Source organism: Manis javanica, chromosome 16 (assembly GCF_040802235.1).
Source record: "Manis javanica isolate MJ-LG chromosome 16, MJ_LKY, whole genome shotgun sequence".
NCBI classification, from domain to species: domain Eukaryota; kingdom Metazoa; phylum Chordata; class Mammalia; order Pholidota; family Manidae; genus Manis; species Manis javanica.
Genome location: NC_133171.1, coordinates 64,439,415 through 64,458,511, shown reverse-complemented (window position 1 = coordinate 64,458,511; position 19,097 = coordinate 64,439,415). Strand labels below are relative to the sequence as shown.

Sequence of the window (19,097 nt, the reverse complement as noted above, 5' to 3'; positions counted from 1 at the left end):
TTAAGAGAATGAAAAGAGAAGCTAAAGCTTGGCAGAAAATATTTTCAAATCATATATGTGATAGAGAATTTGTATCTAGAATATGTAAAGAATCCTCAAAACTCAACAGTAAGAAAACAAACAATCCAATAAAAAATTGGCAAAAAATGTACAGAAACTTCACTTTAGAGCATAAAGATGGTAAATAAGCATACAAAAATATGTTCAATGTTATTAGCCATTAGGAAATGCAAAGTAATATAGTAATGAAATGTCACTACACACCTAGTAATATAGTTAGCATTAAAGATACTGACAAAATCAGTGGTGGGTGAGGATGAGGAGCAACTAGAAATCTTATTCACTGCTGATGAGAATGAAAAATAATAATGGCCACTCTGGAAAATTGACAGTTGCTTATAAAGTTAAACATACATTTGCCATGTGACCCACCAATCCCACATCTAGGAATCTAAGGAAAATGAAAATTTACGTACACGAATATTTACAGCCTTTTTTTCCACAGTTGCCCAAAACTGGAAACAACCCATGTGTCCTTCGATGGTTGGATGAATAAACTGGTTCATCCACACAATGGAATTCTGTTTAGTGGCAAAAACATAAGAAATTTTGATATATGCAGTAACTTGCATAAATCTGAAGGCATGTTCTGTTGCAAGGGGATGAAGCTAATCTCAAAAGGTTACATACTCTCTGGTTCAATTTCTATAACATTCTCAAAAAGACCAAACTAGGGATAGAAAAGGTATCGGTTTGTCAGCTGTTAAGTGGGGGGGGTTAAGAAGTGACTATAGAGGAATAACACAAATGAGGTTTATATGGATGTAACTGTTCTGTATCCTGGTTATGGTAGGGGTTACACGAATATATGCATATGAGTTCAAAAAGTCAATTTTACTCAATGATACATTTTATTTTTAAATAAAAGTTCCTCTTTTGTGTCATAAATTGTTCCCTGCACTTTATTTGAGGAATTTCACCAAATTGTCTCTTCGAAAACAGCTTACTCGAGCAGGATTATGAAGAGAGAAACTTGGAGCCATCCTTGAGCCCTGCACATCTCCGGGGGAAAGGACTTGTAGGGTATAGAAGAAACAACTATAGTCACTTTCTTCTCTGGGGAGCAGGTGCGAGAATGGTGGCAGTGGGATTTTGCGGGACCTTTGAAACAAACGCCTTCTGCGGTGAGACAAGAGAAGCGCATACAGGTTTAGCGTGGGGCAAAACACCATACGTAATCAGCAGGACTCGAATCTGTTCAGGGAGACCCCAGTAGATTTCTAGTCCATTGCCTTAACCACTCAGCTATAACCACCCGTGCGATCCTGCTCTTCCCGAACTATGTAAAGTTTAAGATTCTTGAGTAGCCAAAAGTACGTGTTTTCGAGTTGGGTAAAAATTTCAGATGAATGAAGCCTTGGGAAAGTAGGTCACCTCCCTCCAGCATCCCCCACAGTTAGGAGCACTAAGATGAGAGTACTCACCACACAAATTTCCTTCAAAGTTCAGGTCCCTGCATCAACTAGCTCCTGACTTCTTTGCGGATCATTTGCTCTGGAGTCTCCGAAACTGGAACCAAATTTACTCAGCTCGGAGAAGGAGTCAGGGCAACCCTAATTTTAGGCCTGGATGGCACCAACCCTTACTATAACATCCCAGGAGGCCTCCTCGTTGAATGATTATGTGTTTAATGGGTTTCAGGGAAGGAAATGCTCCCGGTGATTTGCGTGTAATGTGCAAATAGAGAAAAAAGATGTTGAAAACCTCCTCTGAATCCCCTCACTCGGCGTCCCTAGCCTCCTAGGTTTACACCTAAAATATTAACCACATTGTATTTGGGAAAGTTTATAGTATGTATCATATGAATTGTGATATTTACTTCCTATCATTTATCTCCTATCCTTTCCCTCGAACACCAGGAAATATGAAGGGGATTAAGTATAAGATGGAGGGAAGAGGAATTACAGAAATTTAAGAAAACTGAAGGGAGGAATAAAAAAACATAGAAGTGTGGAATAGTGTTCAGTACAACAGCCTTAGGGGCTCGTTAAAATGCTAAGGACCTTAAGTCTTTCTCACGTGCGCCCTCTCCACCGACCTTCATTCTTAAATAACTTGTAGCGGGAAAGGCCGTGAGCGCTGCAACTAGCTGGCTGGGAAAGATCTCCTCTCCGCAATCAGAAACCCACAGCTCTACCTACTACGTTCTCACCTCTTAGGTTTTCCGCCCAGGAAATAAGGAAGTGACGGGCGCGTGATGCTTGGAAGACGAGCTCTGGGGGGGACCAGGAGGGGGAGGGCGGGGAGGGTGTGAACGGAAACCCGCTCTCAACCCTTGGCTCCCAGCTCAGGGGCGCAAGAGGTTTTTCATTCAGTTTATCCTTCCACTTCGGTCTAACACGCTTCCCTTCTGCTTTGCGTTTTTGCAGACAGAACGCAAAAGTTCAGAGCTAGTGTGTTGTCCTGTGATTTTCTGTATTGGTTATTTTCTTTTCTGGATGCTACGTGGAGTGGAGAGGAAGAAGGCTGGGACAATTTCCTTTCCCGCCGTCGTTATTAATGGCTGGTGTGTGAGGCTGGTTGTGATTCAATGGTCTGAGGCTCCGGACTAGGTACTTTCTGGACTACACGTCGAGGAGTGGGCTTGGAATTCACCTCTGTCAAGGTCATATTTGTCCATGTCATACTGCATGCACTAAGTTGTCATTTAGTCAGGATAGCCTGAAATTTCTTCTCTTCCTTCCACGACTCTGCTCTGGTTGCTCAGATCACAACCGCTCAAGTGTTCCACGTTGACAAAGCTTGGACCCTCCTGCATTTGAGTTTCACTTTCAGTGACTTCATCTATAATCCATCCCTTCTCTCCTCAAAGACATCAGCCCTCTTGACCAACGGCTGGACCACACGGCCTCACAGAAGAGGGCAGCAAAAAAAAAGTGTCTTTTGCATCTCAGTCCAAGAGTCACCAGCAGAGAATTCCTGGGTTAGTGTGGGTAAAATTGTAACATTTCCAGAGTATCTCGCCTGGCTTTGGGGCATTTGCATATCCTCAGGGGTGGAGAGAAGTTCATCTCCACGTCAATGGGTAATTACCTGGGCAACCGAGGGAGTGTCTAAACCTGAGAGTTTAAGGGGAGGGGCTTGCTCGCTTGCTTGCTTGCTTTCTTCTGGAGCAGGAGAGGAGAGAGACGACGCTGGATTGCAGTTTGTAAGCAATAAACGGGTTTTAAATTTTATTTCTCCCTGTGACTGATTTCAGTTTTTAGAGGTATTTTACCCCAGGATTTCCTCTTCCGGACTTACAGTTAGAAAACCTGGGCTATTTCCAAATCTACCTGGACTCACTTAAAAAGAGGGCAACAAGCTCATCGTTTTCTCTTTGACACTATTGACAAAACCACACACAGAACCCATTTTGAAAAAGAGCACAGATGTTCACAAGATAGTCCTCCCTTTTTAGAATGACAACCCCAGAGTTGAACTAGAAGAAGGTGAGAGTGGTGGAACATAGTAAAAATATCTCCCAAAGCCTTTTGCTGGAAGTACCTCAAATCCTTTTCGTAAAGCCACCTCTCCCAAGCATTGATTGGAGAGACCAGATGAAATAAAATGTGGCTTTTGATTCTTGATCAAACTCTTCCTTATCTCATGGAAGTGAATGATAATAGCTTTTCCATGTTGGTGATCCATGTCCTTTGCATTGTTTTATTTTGGTGTACTTAAGTCTTTATAGGGGCTGAATAGATTTCCACGAATGTATTATAGTGATAATGAAATAAGTGATCAACAATCTTAGGGCTCCAGCCAAAAGCATATCTTGTCAGACTCTGTGGTGCAATGTATACTGCATTGGGCTTCTAGCTAGTATTAACATAAAGAGATTCAAAGGTTGTGGGTTTGAGTCCTGCCAGACTCACAGGAGTCATTAAGTGGATATCCGTCACCAGTAATTTCTCTATTCCTAAACGAATTGTGTGTTTCCTCCACAGTCAATTCCACGTCATTTCTCGCTGAGGTTTGATGTCTACTTTCTGGGGCTTCAGTCTGAGGATCTTCTCCATAAACATTCCCATGAGTGTCTACAGTGGCTCTACAGTGGCTCAATGACCAAATAAAGTGAAAGAAAATGGACCCACATAGTTCAAGTTTGATATTAAAATGAATGTAACTGTTGAACATCTTGGCTATGAAAAGCAATTTCCAGCCTGCTGCTTTCCTGGTATTTGCTTGAGGATTGCAGGCAGGTGTGCTAAACTTCGTATAAGAATCTTGCAGTCTACTTGAAAATGTCCCAGGTTTCCAGGTAGTGAAAGTCAAGCTCCAAGCCTACCCTTCTGACTCTCGACCCCAATAAGCACTCACCTGCAGCAGGGAAATTTCAGCTCTAATCACTTAATTAAAATTTAATTCATTTAAAAAATGATGGATGAGGTTGCCTAGTACTAATTTTGATCCAACACAAAGATAGGAAACGTTATCTCCCATTCTCTTTTAACTGTACAAATGGAGATAGAGCCAAACAGCAAGTTTCCTTTACATTCTAGAACACTACTGCCTTTATTCCCTCACTGGTGTCTAGTTTCAGGTATCATGTATATATCTCCACTCATCTTTTGTGTGTAGTAGTATCATTTAACATATGTAGTGTTGCATTCTTTATATAAATTGTGTATTATTCCATTGCATGAGTTGTAACATTGTATTATAAACACCCCATATCTTAAATCCAGATTGCTTGGTATCAAGTAGTCTGGCCCACCCTCACTGAAGACCCCTGAAAGGATCTTCTGCTTGTGATAAGGGAAAGAAACAGAGGAAGATTCCTTTTTCTGGACTACAGACCCACTTAATTTCCATCAGTGTCTGTGCCTGGCATGATACAGAGGGAGAATTGCTTCATCTCTGCATTTTCTTGCTGAGCCTGGGATCATAAATCCCCCAATAAAGTCTTTTTCTTAAACCATGTCTGTGATGTGGTGGGTTTTCCCCTCTTAAGTCTGCACAATAATTTGGCAAAGGTGTATCCTTTCACTATAATCACCTAGTGTCAGGATCAACCTTATATAAAGTATTGTCCACCACACATATCTCATATTATGAAACAAATCACATGTCTAGCAGGTCAGGCAAAGAAATGGGTATAATGGTTCCACAGCCTCTGAACCCTATTTATTCATGTATAAAAGTACAATGTCTTACTCTAGCAGCAATGCCATTTTTTTCATATATTAAACTTACACATGTGTGGGCCATTTCTGAATTCTCTATTCCATTTTGTTTATCTCTGCACCAATAATATTTGTTATTAACTAGACGAGTTTCTAATAAGTCTTGGTACCTAGTATGGTAAATACTATAAATGCTTTTTCTTCTTTGAAAGTCTCTTGACTAACACAATCACACCACATTTTCTTTCTCCAGTCCCTCATGGATCACCATTCTGGACTGCCTATTTCCAAAAGTATGTTTTCTAATGGTTATTTTGCATTTTTCCAAGTTTTCTAATTTTTGTATAGCCAGAGGGGAACTCCTCTAGCTGTTGCCTTCAGGGATGGAAGTAGCATTTTCAAAAATAAAAAAATAGGAAGGGATTAAAGATGGTGGTGTGAGAGGTGAGACAGAGGCTTCCTCCTAAAACTGCATATAACACAAAAATATAATATGAATGATCCTGAGAGAGCAACAGGAAAGAGGTCTGTGCCAAACTGCATACACCTGGAGAAAAGAATAAATCTCATGGAACAGGGTAACATGCAAAACCATGGCCCACTGGGACACAAGCCCATCCCCCATCCCAGATCACTGGCTGGAGGAAGAGAAACAAGGAGAGGGTGGGGTGGGAGGAGTAGAGGCCTGAGCCTGCTGAATACCTAACTCCAGAGATCTTCTCTGAGAGCACAAACCTACATTTCATGGCGCTTTCACAGAACTCTCATGATTAGGGGGGTTGGAAAGCTAAGAGAGGCAGAATGCCTGGAGAGACTGAGATTAAGCCACTTGCGGAAAGCAGGGATCCATATCCGCCAGCTGTGGAGGCAGGCACAGCAGCCAAGAAGCAGGAAACAGCTCTTTCCTCTCCCCAGGCACCAATATCACTCCCCTGCCACCCCAGACATTGCTTCAGGGGCTGAACTGCTCCAGAGAGTAGAGCTTCTGGGCACAAGAGGGTGCCATATACAAATATGAAATGCTAAAGACACCTGGTTCAAAGCAAAATTATGGATACAACACCTGAGAAAGATTCAAATGAAATTGACCTCATGAATCTTCCTGAAAGGGATTTCAAAATATAAATCATTAACATGCTCATAGAGGTACAGAAAAATATTCAAGAACTCAGGAATGAATACTTATCAGAGATCCAATCATTGAAGGGCACAATGGAGGTATTAAAAGCAGATTAAATATGATGGAGGAGACAATAAATGAAATAGAAATTAGAGAAGAGGAATACAAAGAAGCTGAGGCACAGAGAGAAAAAAGGATCTCTAAGAATGAAAGAATATTGAGAGAACTCTGTGACCAATCCAAATGGAAAAATATTCATATTATAGGTGTACCAGAAGAAGGAGAGAGAGAAAAAGGAATAGGAAGTGTCTTCAGGGAGGTAATTGCTGAAAAATTCCCCAGTCTTGGAAAGGAGATAGTCTCTCAGGCCATGGAGATCCACAGATCTCCCAACACAAGGGACCCAAGGAAGACAACACTAAGACATATAATAATTAAAATGACAAAGATCAAGGATAAGAACTGACTGTTAAAAGCAGGCAAAGAGAGAAATAAGATCACATACAAAGGAAAGCCCATCAGGCTATTATCAGACTTCTCAGCAGAAACCCTACAGGCCAGAAGGGAATGGCATGATGTACTTAATACAATGAAGCATAAGGGCCTCGAATCAAGAATACTTTATCTGGCAAGATTATCATTTAAATTTGAAGGAGGGATTAAACAATTTCCAGATAAGCCACAGCTGAGAGAATTTACCTCCCAAAAACCATCTCTACAGTCTATTTTGGATGGACTGATACAGATAGAGGTGTACCTAAGGTTTAATAGCTGTTACCATAGGTAATAAAACCACAGTAAAGAAAGTACAATAGTTAATTACTAAGCAAATGCAAAATTAAATCAACTATCCCCAAAGTCAATCAAGGGATAGACAAAGAGTACAGAATATGATACCTAATATACAAAGAATGGAGGAGGAAGAAAAAGGAGGAGAAATATAGAACCTTTAGTTTGTGTTTGTAATAGCATATTAAGTGAGTTAAGTTAGACTCTTAGATAGTAAGGAAGTTAACCTTGAACCTTTGGTAACCACGAATCTAAAGCCTGCAATGGCAATAAGTACATACGTGTTGATAATCACCCTAAATGTAAATGGACTGAATGTACCAATCAAAAGACATAGAGTCACTGAGTGGATAAAAAAACAGGGCCCATCTATATGCTGCCTACAAGAGACTTATTTTAAACCAAAAGATATACACAGACTAAAAGTGAAGGAATGGAAAAAAGATATTTCATACAAATAATAGGGAGAAAAAAAGCAGGAGTTCTAGTACTTGTATCAGACAAAATACTTCAAAATAAAGAAAGTCACAAGAAACAAAGAAGGACATTATATAATGATTAAGGGGTCAATCCAACAAGAAGATACAACAATTATAAATATCTATAAACCAACACAGGAGGACCTATGTATGTGAAACAGATACTAACAGAATTAAAAGGGGAAATAGAATGCAATGCATTCATTCTGGGAAACTTCAACACTCCACTCACTCCAAAGGACAGATCAACCAGGCAGAAAATAAGTAAAGAGACAGAGGCACCGAAAAACACATTAGAACAGATGGACTTAACAGATATCTACATAACTCTATACCAAAAAGCAGCAGAATACACATTCTTCTCAAGTGCACATGGAACATTTTTAAGAAAAGATCATATATTAGGCAACAAAAAGAGTCTTGGTAAATTCAAAAAGATATAAATCATACCAACCAGTTTCTCAGACCACAAAAGCATGAAACTAGAAATAAATTATGCAAAGAAAATGAAAAATCCCACAAACACATGGAGGCTTCACAATATGCTCCTAAATAACCAATGGATCAATGACCAAATAAATATCAAACAATATATTGAGAGAAATGACAACAATAATTCAACACCGCAAAATCTGTGGAAATATAGCAAAGACCATGCCAAGAGGAAAGTATATTGCAATACAGGCTTAACTCAGGAAAGAAGAACAATCCCATATGAACACTCCAAGCTCACAATTAATGAAACTAGGAAAAGAAGAAGAAACTAGAAAAAAGAAACTAGAAAAACAAGCCAAAAGTCAGTAGAAGTAGGGACATAACAAAGATTAGAGCAGAAATAAATAAAATCAAGATGAGTAAAACAATAGAATCAATGAAAGTAAGAGCTGGTTCTTCAATAAAATAAACAAAATAGATAAACCCCTAGCTAGACTTGTCAAGAAAAAAAGAGAGTCTACACACACAAACAGAACCAGAAGGGTAAAAGGAAAAATCACTACAGTCAACCCAGAAATAGAAAAGAATAATGTGAGAATACTATGAAAAGTTACATGGCAACAAACTGGATAACCTAGAAGAAATGGACAATTTTCTAGAAAAACACAAACCTTCCAAGGCTGACCCCAGAGAAGAAACAGAAAATCTGAACAGAGCAATTACCAGCAAGGAAATTGAATTGGTAATCAAAAACCTACCTAAGAACAAAATCCCTGAACCAGATGGCTTCACCGCTGAATTTTATCAAACATTTAGTGAAGACCTCCAAAGAGTAGAAGAAGAGGGAATACTTCCAAACTCATTCTATCAGGCCAGCATCACTTTAATACCAAAACCAGGCAAGGCACCACAAAAAAAGACCAACATCCCTGATGAACATAGATGCAAAAATACTCAACAAAATATTAGCAAACCGAATTCCAAAAATACATCAAAAAGATCATCATCATGATCAGCTAGGATTTATTCCAGGGATGCCAGGACAATACAACATTCAAAAATCCATCATTATCTTCCATCACATCAACAAAAAGAAGGACAAAAACCACATGATCATCTCCATAGATGCTGAAAAAACATTTAACAATATTCAACATCCATTCATGAAAAAAACGTTCAACAAAATGGGTATAGAGGGCAAGTACCTCAACATAATAAAGGCCAAACATGACAAACACACAGCCAACATTATACTTAACAGCAAGAAGCTGAAAGCTTTTCCTCTGAGACTGGAAACAAGACAGGGATGCCCACTCTCCCCACTGTTATTCACCATAGTACTGGTGGTCCTAGCCACGGCAATTAGACAAAACAAAGAAATACAAGGAATCCAAAATGGTAAAGAAGAAGTTAAACTGTCACTATTTGAAGATGACATGATATTGTACATAAAAAAAAAAACCCTTAAAGACTCCACTCCAAAACTACTAGAACTGATATCGGAATACAACAAAGTTGCAGGATACAAAATTAACACACAGAAATCTGTGGCTTTCCTATACACTAACAATGAACTAATAGAAAGAGAAATCAGGAAAACAATTCCATTCACAATTGCATCAAAAAGAATAAAATACTTAGGAATAAACCTAACCAAGGAAGTGAAAGATCTATACACTGAAAACTATAAGACACTCTTAAGAGAAATTAAAGAGGACACTAACAAATGGAAACTCACCCCATGTTCTTGGCTAGGAAGAATATCATCAAAATGGCCATCCTGCCCAAAGCAATACACAGATTTGATGCAATCCCTATCAAATTACTAACAGCATTCTTCAACGAACTGGAACAAAGAGTTCAAAAAATTCGTATGGAAACACCAAAGACCCCAAATAGCCAAAGCAATCTTGAGAAGGAAGAATAAAGTGGGGGGATCTCACTCCCCAAATTCAGGCTCTACTACAAAGCAACAGTAATCAAGAGAGTTTGGTATTGGCACAAGAACAGAGCCACAGACCAGTGGAACAGGATACTCCAAACATTAACCCAAACATATATGGTCTATTAATATATGATAAAGGAGCCATGGATATACAATGGGGAAATAACAGTCTCTTCAACAGATGGTGCTGGCAAAACTGGACAGCTACATAAAAGAGAATGAAACTGGATAACCCATACACAAAAGTAAATTCGAAATGGATCAAAGACCTGAATGTAAGTCATGAAACCATAAAACTCCTAGAAAAAAAACACAGGCAAAAATCTCTTGTACACAAACATGAGTGACTTCTTCATGAACATATCTCCCTGGGCAAGGGAAACAAAAGCAAAAATGAATGAGTGGGACTATACCAAGCTGAAAAACTTCTGTACAGCAAAGGACACCATCAATACAACAAAAAGATTCCCTACAGTAGGGTAGAATATATTCATAAATGACAGATCTGATAAAGGGTTGACATCCAAAATATATAAAGAGCTCATGCACCTCAACAAAGAAAAACCAAATAATCCAATTAAAAAAGGGGCAGAGGAGCTGAACAGACACTTCTCCAAAGAAGAAATTCAGGTGGCTAACAGACACATGAAAAGATGCTCCACATCGCTAGTCATCAGAGAAATGAAAATTAAAACCACAATGAGATATCACTTCACACCAGTAACGATTGCCACCATCCAAAAGACAAACAACAACAAATGTTGGTGAGGTTGTGGAGAAAGGGGAACTCTCCTACACTGCTGGTGGGAATGTAAGTTAGTTCAACCATTGTGGAAAGCAGTATGGAGGTTCCTCAAAATGCTCAAAATAGAAATACCATTTGACCCAGGAATTCCACTTGTAGGGATTTACCCTAAGAATCCAGCAGCCCAGTTTGAAAAAGACATATGCACCCCTATGTTTAAGGCAGCACTATTTACAATAGCCAAAAAATGGAAGCAACCTAAGTGTCCATCAGTAGATGAATGGATAAAGAGGATGTGGTACATATACCCAATGGAATATTATTCAGCCATAAGAAGGAACAAATCCTACCATTTGCAACAACATGGATGGAACTAGAGGGTATTATGCTCAGTGAAATAAGCCAGGCAGAGAAAGATAAGTAGCAAATGATTTCACTCATATGTGGAGTATAAGAACAAAACAAAACAGAAGCAACAAAACAGCAGCAGAATCACAGAACACAAGAATGGACTAACAGTTATCAAAGGGAAAGGGACTGGGGAGGATGGGTGGGAAGGGAGGTATAAGGGCAGGGAAAAAGAAAGGGGACCTTACTATTAGCATGTATAATGTGGGGTGGGGGCATAGGGAGGGATGTGCAACACAGTGAAGACAAGTAGTGATTCTACAGCATCTTACTATGCTGATGGACAGTGACTATAATGGAGTTTGTTTGGGGGACTTGGTGAACGTGGGAGTCTAGTAAACATAATGTTCTTCATGTAATTATAGATTAATGATAACAAAATGAATTATAATTAAAAAAACCTCACAACCAACATCATACTTAACAGCAAGAAGCTGAAAGCTTTTCCCTTAAGACTGAAAAGAAGACAAGGATGCCCACTTTCCCCACTTCTATTCAACATTGGACTGGAGGTCCTAGCCATGGCAATCAGACAACACAAAGAAAGAAAAGGCATCCAGATGGGCAAGGAAGAAGTTAAATGTCCCTGTTAGCATATGACATGATATTGTACATAAAAAACCCTAAAGAATCCACTCCAAAACCACTAGAACTAATATCTGAGTTCAGCAAAGTTGCAGGATACAAAATTAATACACAGAAATCTATTGCATTCCTATACACTAACAATGAACTAGCAGAGAGACAAATCAGGAAAACAATTCTATTCACAATTGCATCAAAAAGAATAAAATACCTAGGAATAAACCTAACCAAGGAAGTGAAAGACCTTTATGCCCTGAAAACTATAAGACACTCATGACAGAAATTAAAGAAGATACCAATAAATGGAAACACATTATATTCTCATGGATAGGAAGAATTAATATACTCAAAATGGCCATCCTCCCTAAAGCAATCTATAGATTCAATGCAATTACTATCAAAATACCAACCTCATTCTTCAACGAACTAGAGCAAATCATCCTAAAATTCATATGGAACCACAAAAGACCTCGAATAGCCAAAACAATCCTGAGAAGGAAGAATAAACAGAGGGGATTACCCTCCTCAACTTAGTTCTATTACAAAGCCAGAGCAATTGAGACAATTTAGTATTCGTACAAGAACAGACCCATAGACCAATGGAACAGACTAGAGAGCCCTGATGTAAACCTAACCATATATGGTCAATTAATATATGATAAAGGAGCCATGGACATACACTGGGGAGATGAAAGCCTCTTCAACAGCTGTTGACAAACAGGTGTTGACAAAACTGGACAGCTACACGCAAGAGAATGAACTGGATTATTGTTTAACCCCATACACAAAAGTAAATGCAAAATGGGTTAAAGACTTGAATGTAAGTCATGAAACTATAAAACTGTTAGAAGACAACATAGGCAAACATCTCCTGAATATAAGCATGAGCAACTTCTTCCTGAACATGTCTCCTTGAGCAAGGGGAACAAAAGCAAAAATGAACTCAATGGACTACATCAAACTAAAAAGTTTCTGTACGGCAAAGGACACCATCAACAGAATAAAAAGGCATCCTACAGTATGGGAGAACATATTCATAAATGACATATCCAACAAGGGGTTAACATCTAAAATATATAAAGAACTTAAATGTCTCAACACCCAAAAAGCAAATAACCTGATTAACAATTGGGCAGAGAATATGAAGAGACAGTTCTCCAAAGAAAAAATTCAGATGGTTGACAGACACATGAAAAGATTCTCCACATTACTAATCATCAGGGAAATGCAAATTGAAACCACAATGAGATATCACCTCACACCAGTAAGGATGGCCAGCATCGAAAAGACTAAGAACAACAAATACTGGTGAGGATGTGGAGAAAGGGGAGCCCTCCTACACTGCTGGTGGGAATTTAAATTAGTTCAACCATTGTGATAAGCAATATGGAGGTTCCTCAAAAAACTAAAAATAGAAATATCATTTGACCCATGAATCCCGCTCCTTGAAATTTACCTAAAGAATACAACTTCTCAGATTCAAAAGGACATATGCACTACTATTTTTATCACAGCACTTTTTACAATAGCCAAGATATGGAAGCAACCTAAGTGCCCATCAGTAGATGAATGGATAAAGAAGATGTGGTACATATACACAGTGGAATACTATTCGGCTATAAGAAAGAAACAAATCCTATCATTTGCAACAACATGGATGGAGCTGGAGGACATTATGCTCAGTGAAATAAGCCAGGCAGAGAAAGACAAATGATTTCCCTCATTTGTGGAGTATAACAATGAAGCAAAACTGAAGGAACGAAATAGCAGCAGACTCATAGGCTCCAAGAATGAACTAGTGGTTACCAAAGGGGAGGGGGTTGGAAGGGATGTAGGGAGGGAGGGAGAAGGGGTTTAGTACACATGGTGTGGGGGATCATAGGGAGAACAGTGTAGCACAGAGAAGGCACATAGTGTATCTGTGGCATCTTATTGCACTGATGGACAGTGACTGCATTGAGGTATGGGTGGGGACTTGCTAATATGCGTAAGTGTAGTAACCACATTGTTTTTTCATGTGAAACCTTCATAAAAGTATATATTAATCATACCTTAACAAAAAATTTTTAAAAATATATAGACAACAATATTGTATCACAATGATCAAACTTACTAAGAGACTATAACTTAATTATTCCAACCACTAAAAAGTGATGATAATTATGTAACATGATAGAGGGGCTAACTATTGCTACAATGGCAATCATATTACAATATATAAATATATCAACTTAAAAAAATTTTGATGAGTACTCCCTATATGTCAGTCCCCAAATGTCATTTACATTTTAGATATATAGTAATAAGTGAAAAAAATATGGACCCTGCTTCCAATGCTGACTTCCCTTTCAGTTTTATCATTTTTGTGCTTGGAAAAATAATAATAGATTTCATATACAATTATAGTAAAAAATCTAGATTGGAGTCCAACTGACAGGAAGCAGGTAGAAACTGGATTGGCTTTGATGATGTAGTGGTGTGATTGTAGGGTGGGAAGAAAGTAAATATTCAAGGTAGATCCTCTCTTCATTAATAAAGAAACAATACCAAAGCTATAAAAAAAATGACAAACAATAAAATAAAAATTTATTGCACATGGGACTTGGTGAAACAAATCATTTGATACATTTCCTCCCACACATAATTGATACTGTCTCCTAACTTCTCAGTGTCTTCCTATTAAAATGCATATTTTATAAACATTAAATGATTGCATCTTCTCCTTTATCCAACCTGACAATTCCTCTCTTTTTTTATCCTCATTGATGAACATTTTAATAAATTTTTAATCACAGTACACATATTTTGTACTTTGTTTTGTTCTTTAGCATTACTTAAAAATATTTTCCCAGTCAATAGTCTATTGATTACTAACATGGTTACACCAAAAAAAGAATCTTACAATTAGTTTCTTTATGACCTGGTCCCTTTCTGTAAGCATGGCTTTTAAATCCATAATCATCTGTATATCTTCTGGTTTCGATTCTCTCATTAGATATTTTTCTTCCATGTCTTCTAGTCTCATCTGCTGGTTAGATTCAGTTCGTATTCTGAGAATTTCTTTCCCCTTAAATTCCAGTTCTTTGGTTAGGGCACTTATATTTTCATGAAGGTGCTGCACCTCGTTATCCAAGTCTGAGATGCGATGTTCTCTGTGCCTTAATTCCTCTTGTAAATCTGTTTTTCTACACACGTGCTCCTTACTCTGTCTTCTGTTGATGTCTATACTTCTCTCTAATTCCATTTTAGCAGCCGCCAATTCTTGATGATGACTATGCCGTAACAAATCAATTGCAGCTGCATGTTGGTGGTTTAGTTCTGAGCGTAAGGAAGCAAGCATAGCCTTTCCTTCATCTTCTAATTCAAACCGAAGTGTCTGAAGTTCCTATTCCATTTCTATCTGGAAGCCCTCCATTGACTCTCTGTGTGCATCTTTTAATGACTGAAGTTCTGCAGAATGTTTTTGTTGTAAACGATTTTCAAGAGCTCTTTGTTCCTTTTCCTTTTCTTCTTCCATAGTTTGAAATGCAAGGGCATGTGCTTCTTTTAAAGATTTATGTCTTTGCTGATGTTGTTCCTCTAATTCTTCAAGCTCCTGTGTAAGTCTTTGTTGTTCTTGTGTGAATTGGGCTTGCAGTTGCTGCAAAGAAGTCTGAGACTGGGAAAGCTGCATCTCCAGGTTCTGTTTCAGCAAGGAAATCTGGTTTAGGAGATCTTCTTTCTCTGCCATGAATCCCTCGCTGCATTTTTCTCTCGCTCTTTTAACTGCAAAAGTTGAGACATTGCTGACTTCTTATCCTCTTCATGTTGAAGCCTTAACTCTTCACAAAGTTTAGAACACTCTTGTCTAAGATTTTCAGTCCATTTTATTTCTAAGTCGTGGGCCATTTTGTACACTCTGAGCTTTTCTTCTTCTTTCATGGCAGCAAGTGTTTCTTCGTGTTGCTGCCTTTCTTGCTGTAGCTCACCCTCGACATTTAATAGGGCATCCTTGGTGTCCTTTAGCCTGCCTTTAGCCAAGTCAAGCTCATTTTGAAGTCTTTCCTGTGAGTCTTGAAGACTAGCAATGAGTCCTTCTGCAGAGCCCAGACCCTGTTCACTTTTCCTTACCAGATCTTGGAGGTGGTCAATTTCCTGATTGGCTGTATTCAGTTTGTCTTCCAGTTCTTCCTTCAGGTGTTCTAGCTCTTGCTGAAGCTGATTTTTATCCCCTTCCAGGCTTAGCATCTCCTTTTTATATTGTTCATCCAATTCCATTTGCAATTTTTTCTTATCCCTAATTGCATTACTGTGGATAGCCTCAATTGCCATATGGTGCTTCCAAGCTAATTCTTCCAAAGTCTTAGAATGGGCCTCATTTAATTGAGCCACCTCTCCTTCCAAAATACTTTGCAGGTTTTTTAGCTCCATCTCATAATATTCTTGTTGAGTATTCTTTGCCTCATTTACTTTCTTCTCCAGTTCCAGAATCTGCTGTTTCTGCTCTTCATCCAAACTTAGAGTTTTGCTTTGCAAAAAAGCTCTTTCTTCTTCAAGCTGAGATAATCTCTCATTGGCCCTTGATTTTTCTGATTCTAGATCTTTAATTGTAACCTCCTGGGTCATTTGAGTTGCTTGAAGCATTCCAATATGACTGGCTTTGAGGACAAGATCTGAAGCTTGCTGTTGTAAACGTTCTCTGGCTGCTGCCAGCTCACTTTCCACTTCCCTGTGCTTGCTTAATAAGGCCATCTCTCCCTCCTTGGCATCATCAAGCTGTTTTTGAAGAACCTGAATGCTGCTCTCTGCCGTAACAAGTGCGATTTGAAGCTTTTGGCATCTGTCACGAAGACTTCCAGCTTCATCCTGTCCCATCTGTAACTCTGTCTTTAATTTTCCTATGGTTTTTCGTAAAATTGCTTCTTGTCCCTGAAATTCTTTTCTAAGATCAGCTTCCTTTTCTCTGGTGACCTGCAGACTTTCTTCTGTAAAAAGCTGTGACCTTTCAAAGTATCAAGCTCATGTTCATAAAAGGACTGAGCTTTATTCAACTTGCCTTCATAATCCACAATTAACTTTTTCCGTTCAAGTCTTAGCTCTTCCAGTGTTCTGTTTAAGGTCTCCACCTCCATTCTGTGCAGCTCCTCTACCTTCTCCTGCCCTTTTTTGATGAAGGCACTGTGATCTTGCTGTGACCTCAGCAGCTCTTGGATTTCCTGTCTGTGAGCAGTTCACAAATCTTCCAATGCCACACGCTTGTCTTTTTCAAACTGTACTTGGAGCTGTCCAAAACTCCATAATCTTTCCTCAAATTTCCTTCTGATCTCTTCAACCTCTCTAGACATGGTCACTATGCACTGGACATGCTGGGCTTCTGCGCAAAGTTGCATGTCCTCAACTCTATGCTTATAAGCTTCAAATTCTGTCAAGGCCTGCTGCTTCATTTTTATGTGATCTTCTAATGAAGCTTCTAAAACTTGAATCTTTCTCTTAAGATCTAATTCCTCTGTTACTTTGCTTTTATATTGCAGTATTTTTTCTCTTGTTTCTGCAAGAATGTGTTGGATTTCTTCTTCATGAGTATCTCTGAGGGCTTGAATTACAGAATCATGCTCATCATTTTTAGTGTTCAAAGCATATATTACCTCAGAGATGTTAATTCCAGAGGCTTTATTTGGCACATAGCTCTTCTTCTGTTAAATAACTTCAATGCCAGTTTTCTTAGTAAGCTGGGCGATTTTCTTGCTCATCTTCAGGTGCAGATCGTGGCTGTAATCCATGCTGTGCCCCGCCTGCTGCGCGGTGGCCGGCGAGGGCGCGACTTTGGCCGCCCCGCTGTCAGAGCCGCCGTAGCAGTGCGGCTGCCAGCTCATGCTTGGGGTCGCCGTCTTCCCGACAGACCCCGGCCGCGCACCTGTCCCCGCGCGTGGGGGGCGGACCGCGAACGGCCGGTGTCCGGGAGGCTCGAGCCCGGGCGGCCGCTCTCGGAACCGACACCCGCGGTCCGTCTGCCGCAGCCGCAGGCGCGCTCCCGCCCGCGACCCCCGGCGGACCCCCGACCAGGGACCGGACGGCCCTGCCGGCCCGAGGCAGCGAGCGACTCCGACGCGGGGCAGACGCCCGGGGTCCGGCGGCGGCCCGGGGCTGGGCCTGCTCTCGCCCGCTCTTCAGCTCGCCCCTGGCCGGGGCGTCATGAGCTGCGTGGCCCCGCAGGTCCGCTGCCCCCTGGGACCAGGGAGCCGGCGAGACGGCCGCCGGGGCTGCGGAGGGAGGAGACCGGCGGGCTGCGGCGGGGGTAGGCGGGGATAGGAGGAGGCCGCGGAACCGCGGACCCGCCGTTGCCAGGGATCGCGGAGCGCGCGGGGGCCGACAATTCCTCTTTTAATTAGAATTTGATGTTTGTTTCTTTTACAACTAATATGATAATAGTGTTGGGTGTTAAGTGTACCATTTTGCTTTTTGTTTTCTTCTTGCCACTTTTGTTGTTTGTCCCCTTTTCCTTACTTTCCTGTCTTCTTTTTGGGTTAAATCTCTAAATTTCTAGCCAATCTAGCTTCTTTGATATCCAATTTCTTCAGTCCAGTAATTTTGCATGTTCTCCATGAGTTCAATCCACTGTGCACTGAATGAATCAGCAAGGAAGGAGTTGTATAAATATAGACACAACCCACTATAGTCCCTTTTATTGAGTCAAATCTCCATTTTCTTCTAGCTTTTGGTCAGCCTCCAGTGGTTTTTAAATATTTTAGATTTTCTTCAGAGTTATAATTATTATCAGTAAGAGGGTTAGTCCAATATAAGTGACAATCATTATTGGAGGCTTTAAGTCCTCCACGTAGATTTTATCAGATGACTAAAGTGAACATCCAAAGAACAACAATCATGGGTAAGACAGGACATTATTACACCCTCAAAATATCCTCTGTCTTTTTCCAATAATAATGTCCTCTCCCACAGACATAACTACTCTGATTCCCATTGTAATCCCAACCTTATTATCTCTATGATTTTACTAACAATATGCATCCCAGATAGTAAAGAATCATCTTGCCTGTTCTTAATTTGTCATACTGTATGTATTTGTTTAAAATACTCTTCTTTTTGGTCAACATTATATTTATATGATTTTTTATGCTATTGCATTATTTACTTCATTTATTTTAATTATTATATAGTATTACATTATTTATTTATTCTAACAGTTTACTCTCTTAAGTATAACGTAGGGGATATAGGAGAGGTGTATTAATGATAATTATGAAGTCTGGTTGCTGAAACAAACATCCAGGATCTCAGTAGCTAAGCACAATGCAGAGCAGAATATGATTTATTCTTTGCTCATGCAAAAATCAATTCAGATAGTATGGCTCTGTTGGATAGTTATTCTCCATGTAATAATTATCCAATTTCTATATCCTTTATCTTATAGTGCTTCACTTATACC

The 19,097-nt window shown here is 39.6% G+C and overlaps 1 protein-coding gene across 1 annotated transcript; it reads right to left on the bottom strand.

Moving 5' to 3' along the window:
- Nucleotides 1–14,534: 14,534 nt before the first annotated feature.
- LOC118968675 (protein FAM184A-like) lies at nucleotides 14,535–17,532 on the bottom strand. The gene is given in 4 exon segments (XM_037000207.2): nucleotides 14,535–15,394; nucleotides 15,397–16,659; nucleotides 16,662–17,298; nucleotides 17,359–17,532. Coding segments are annotated over 4 exon segments (2,928 nt in total). The 5' UTR covers nucleotides 17,527–17,532.
- Between the last annotated feature and the right edge of the window lie 1,565 nt (nucleotides 17,533–19,097).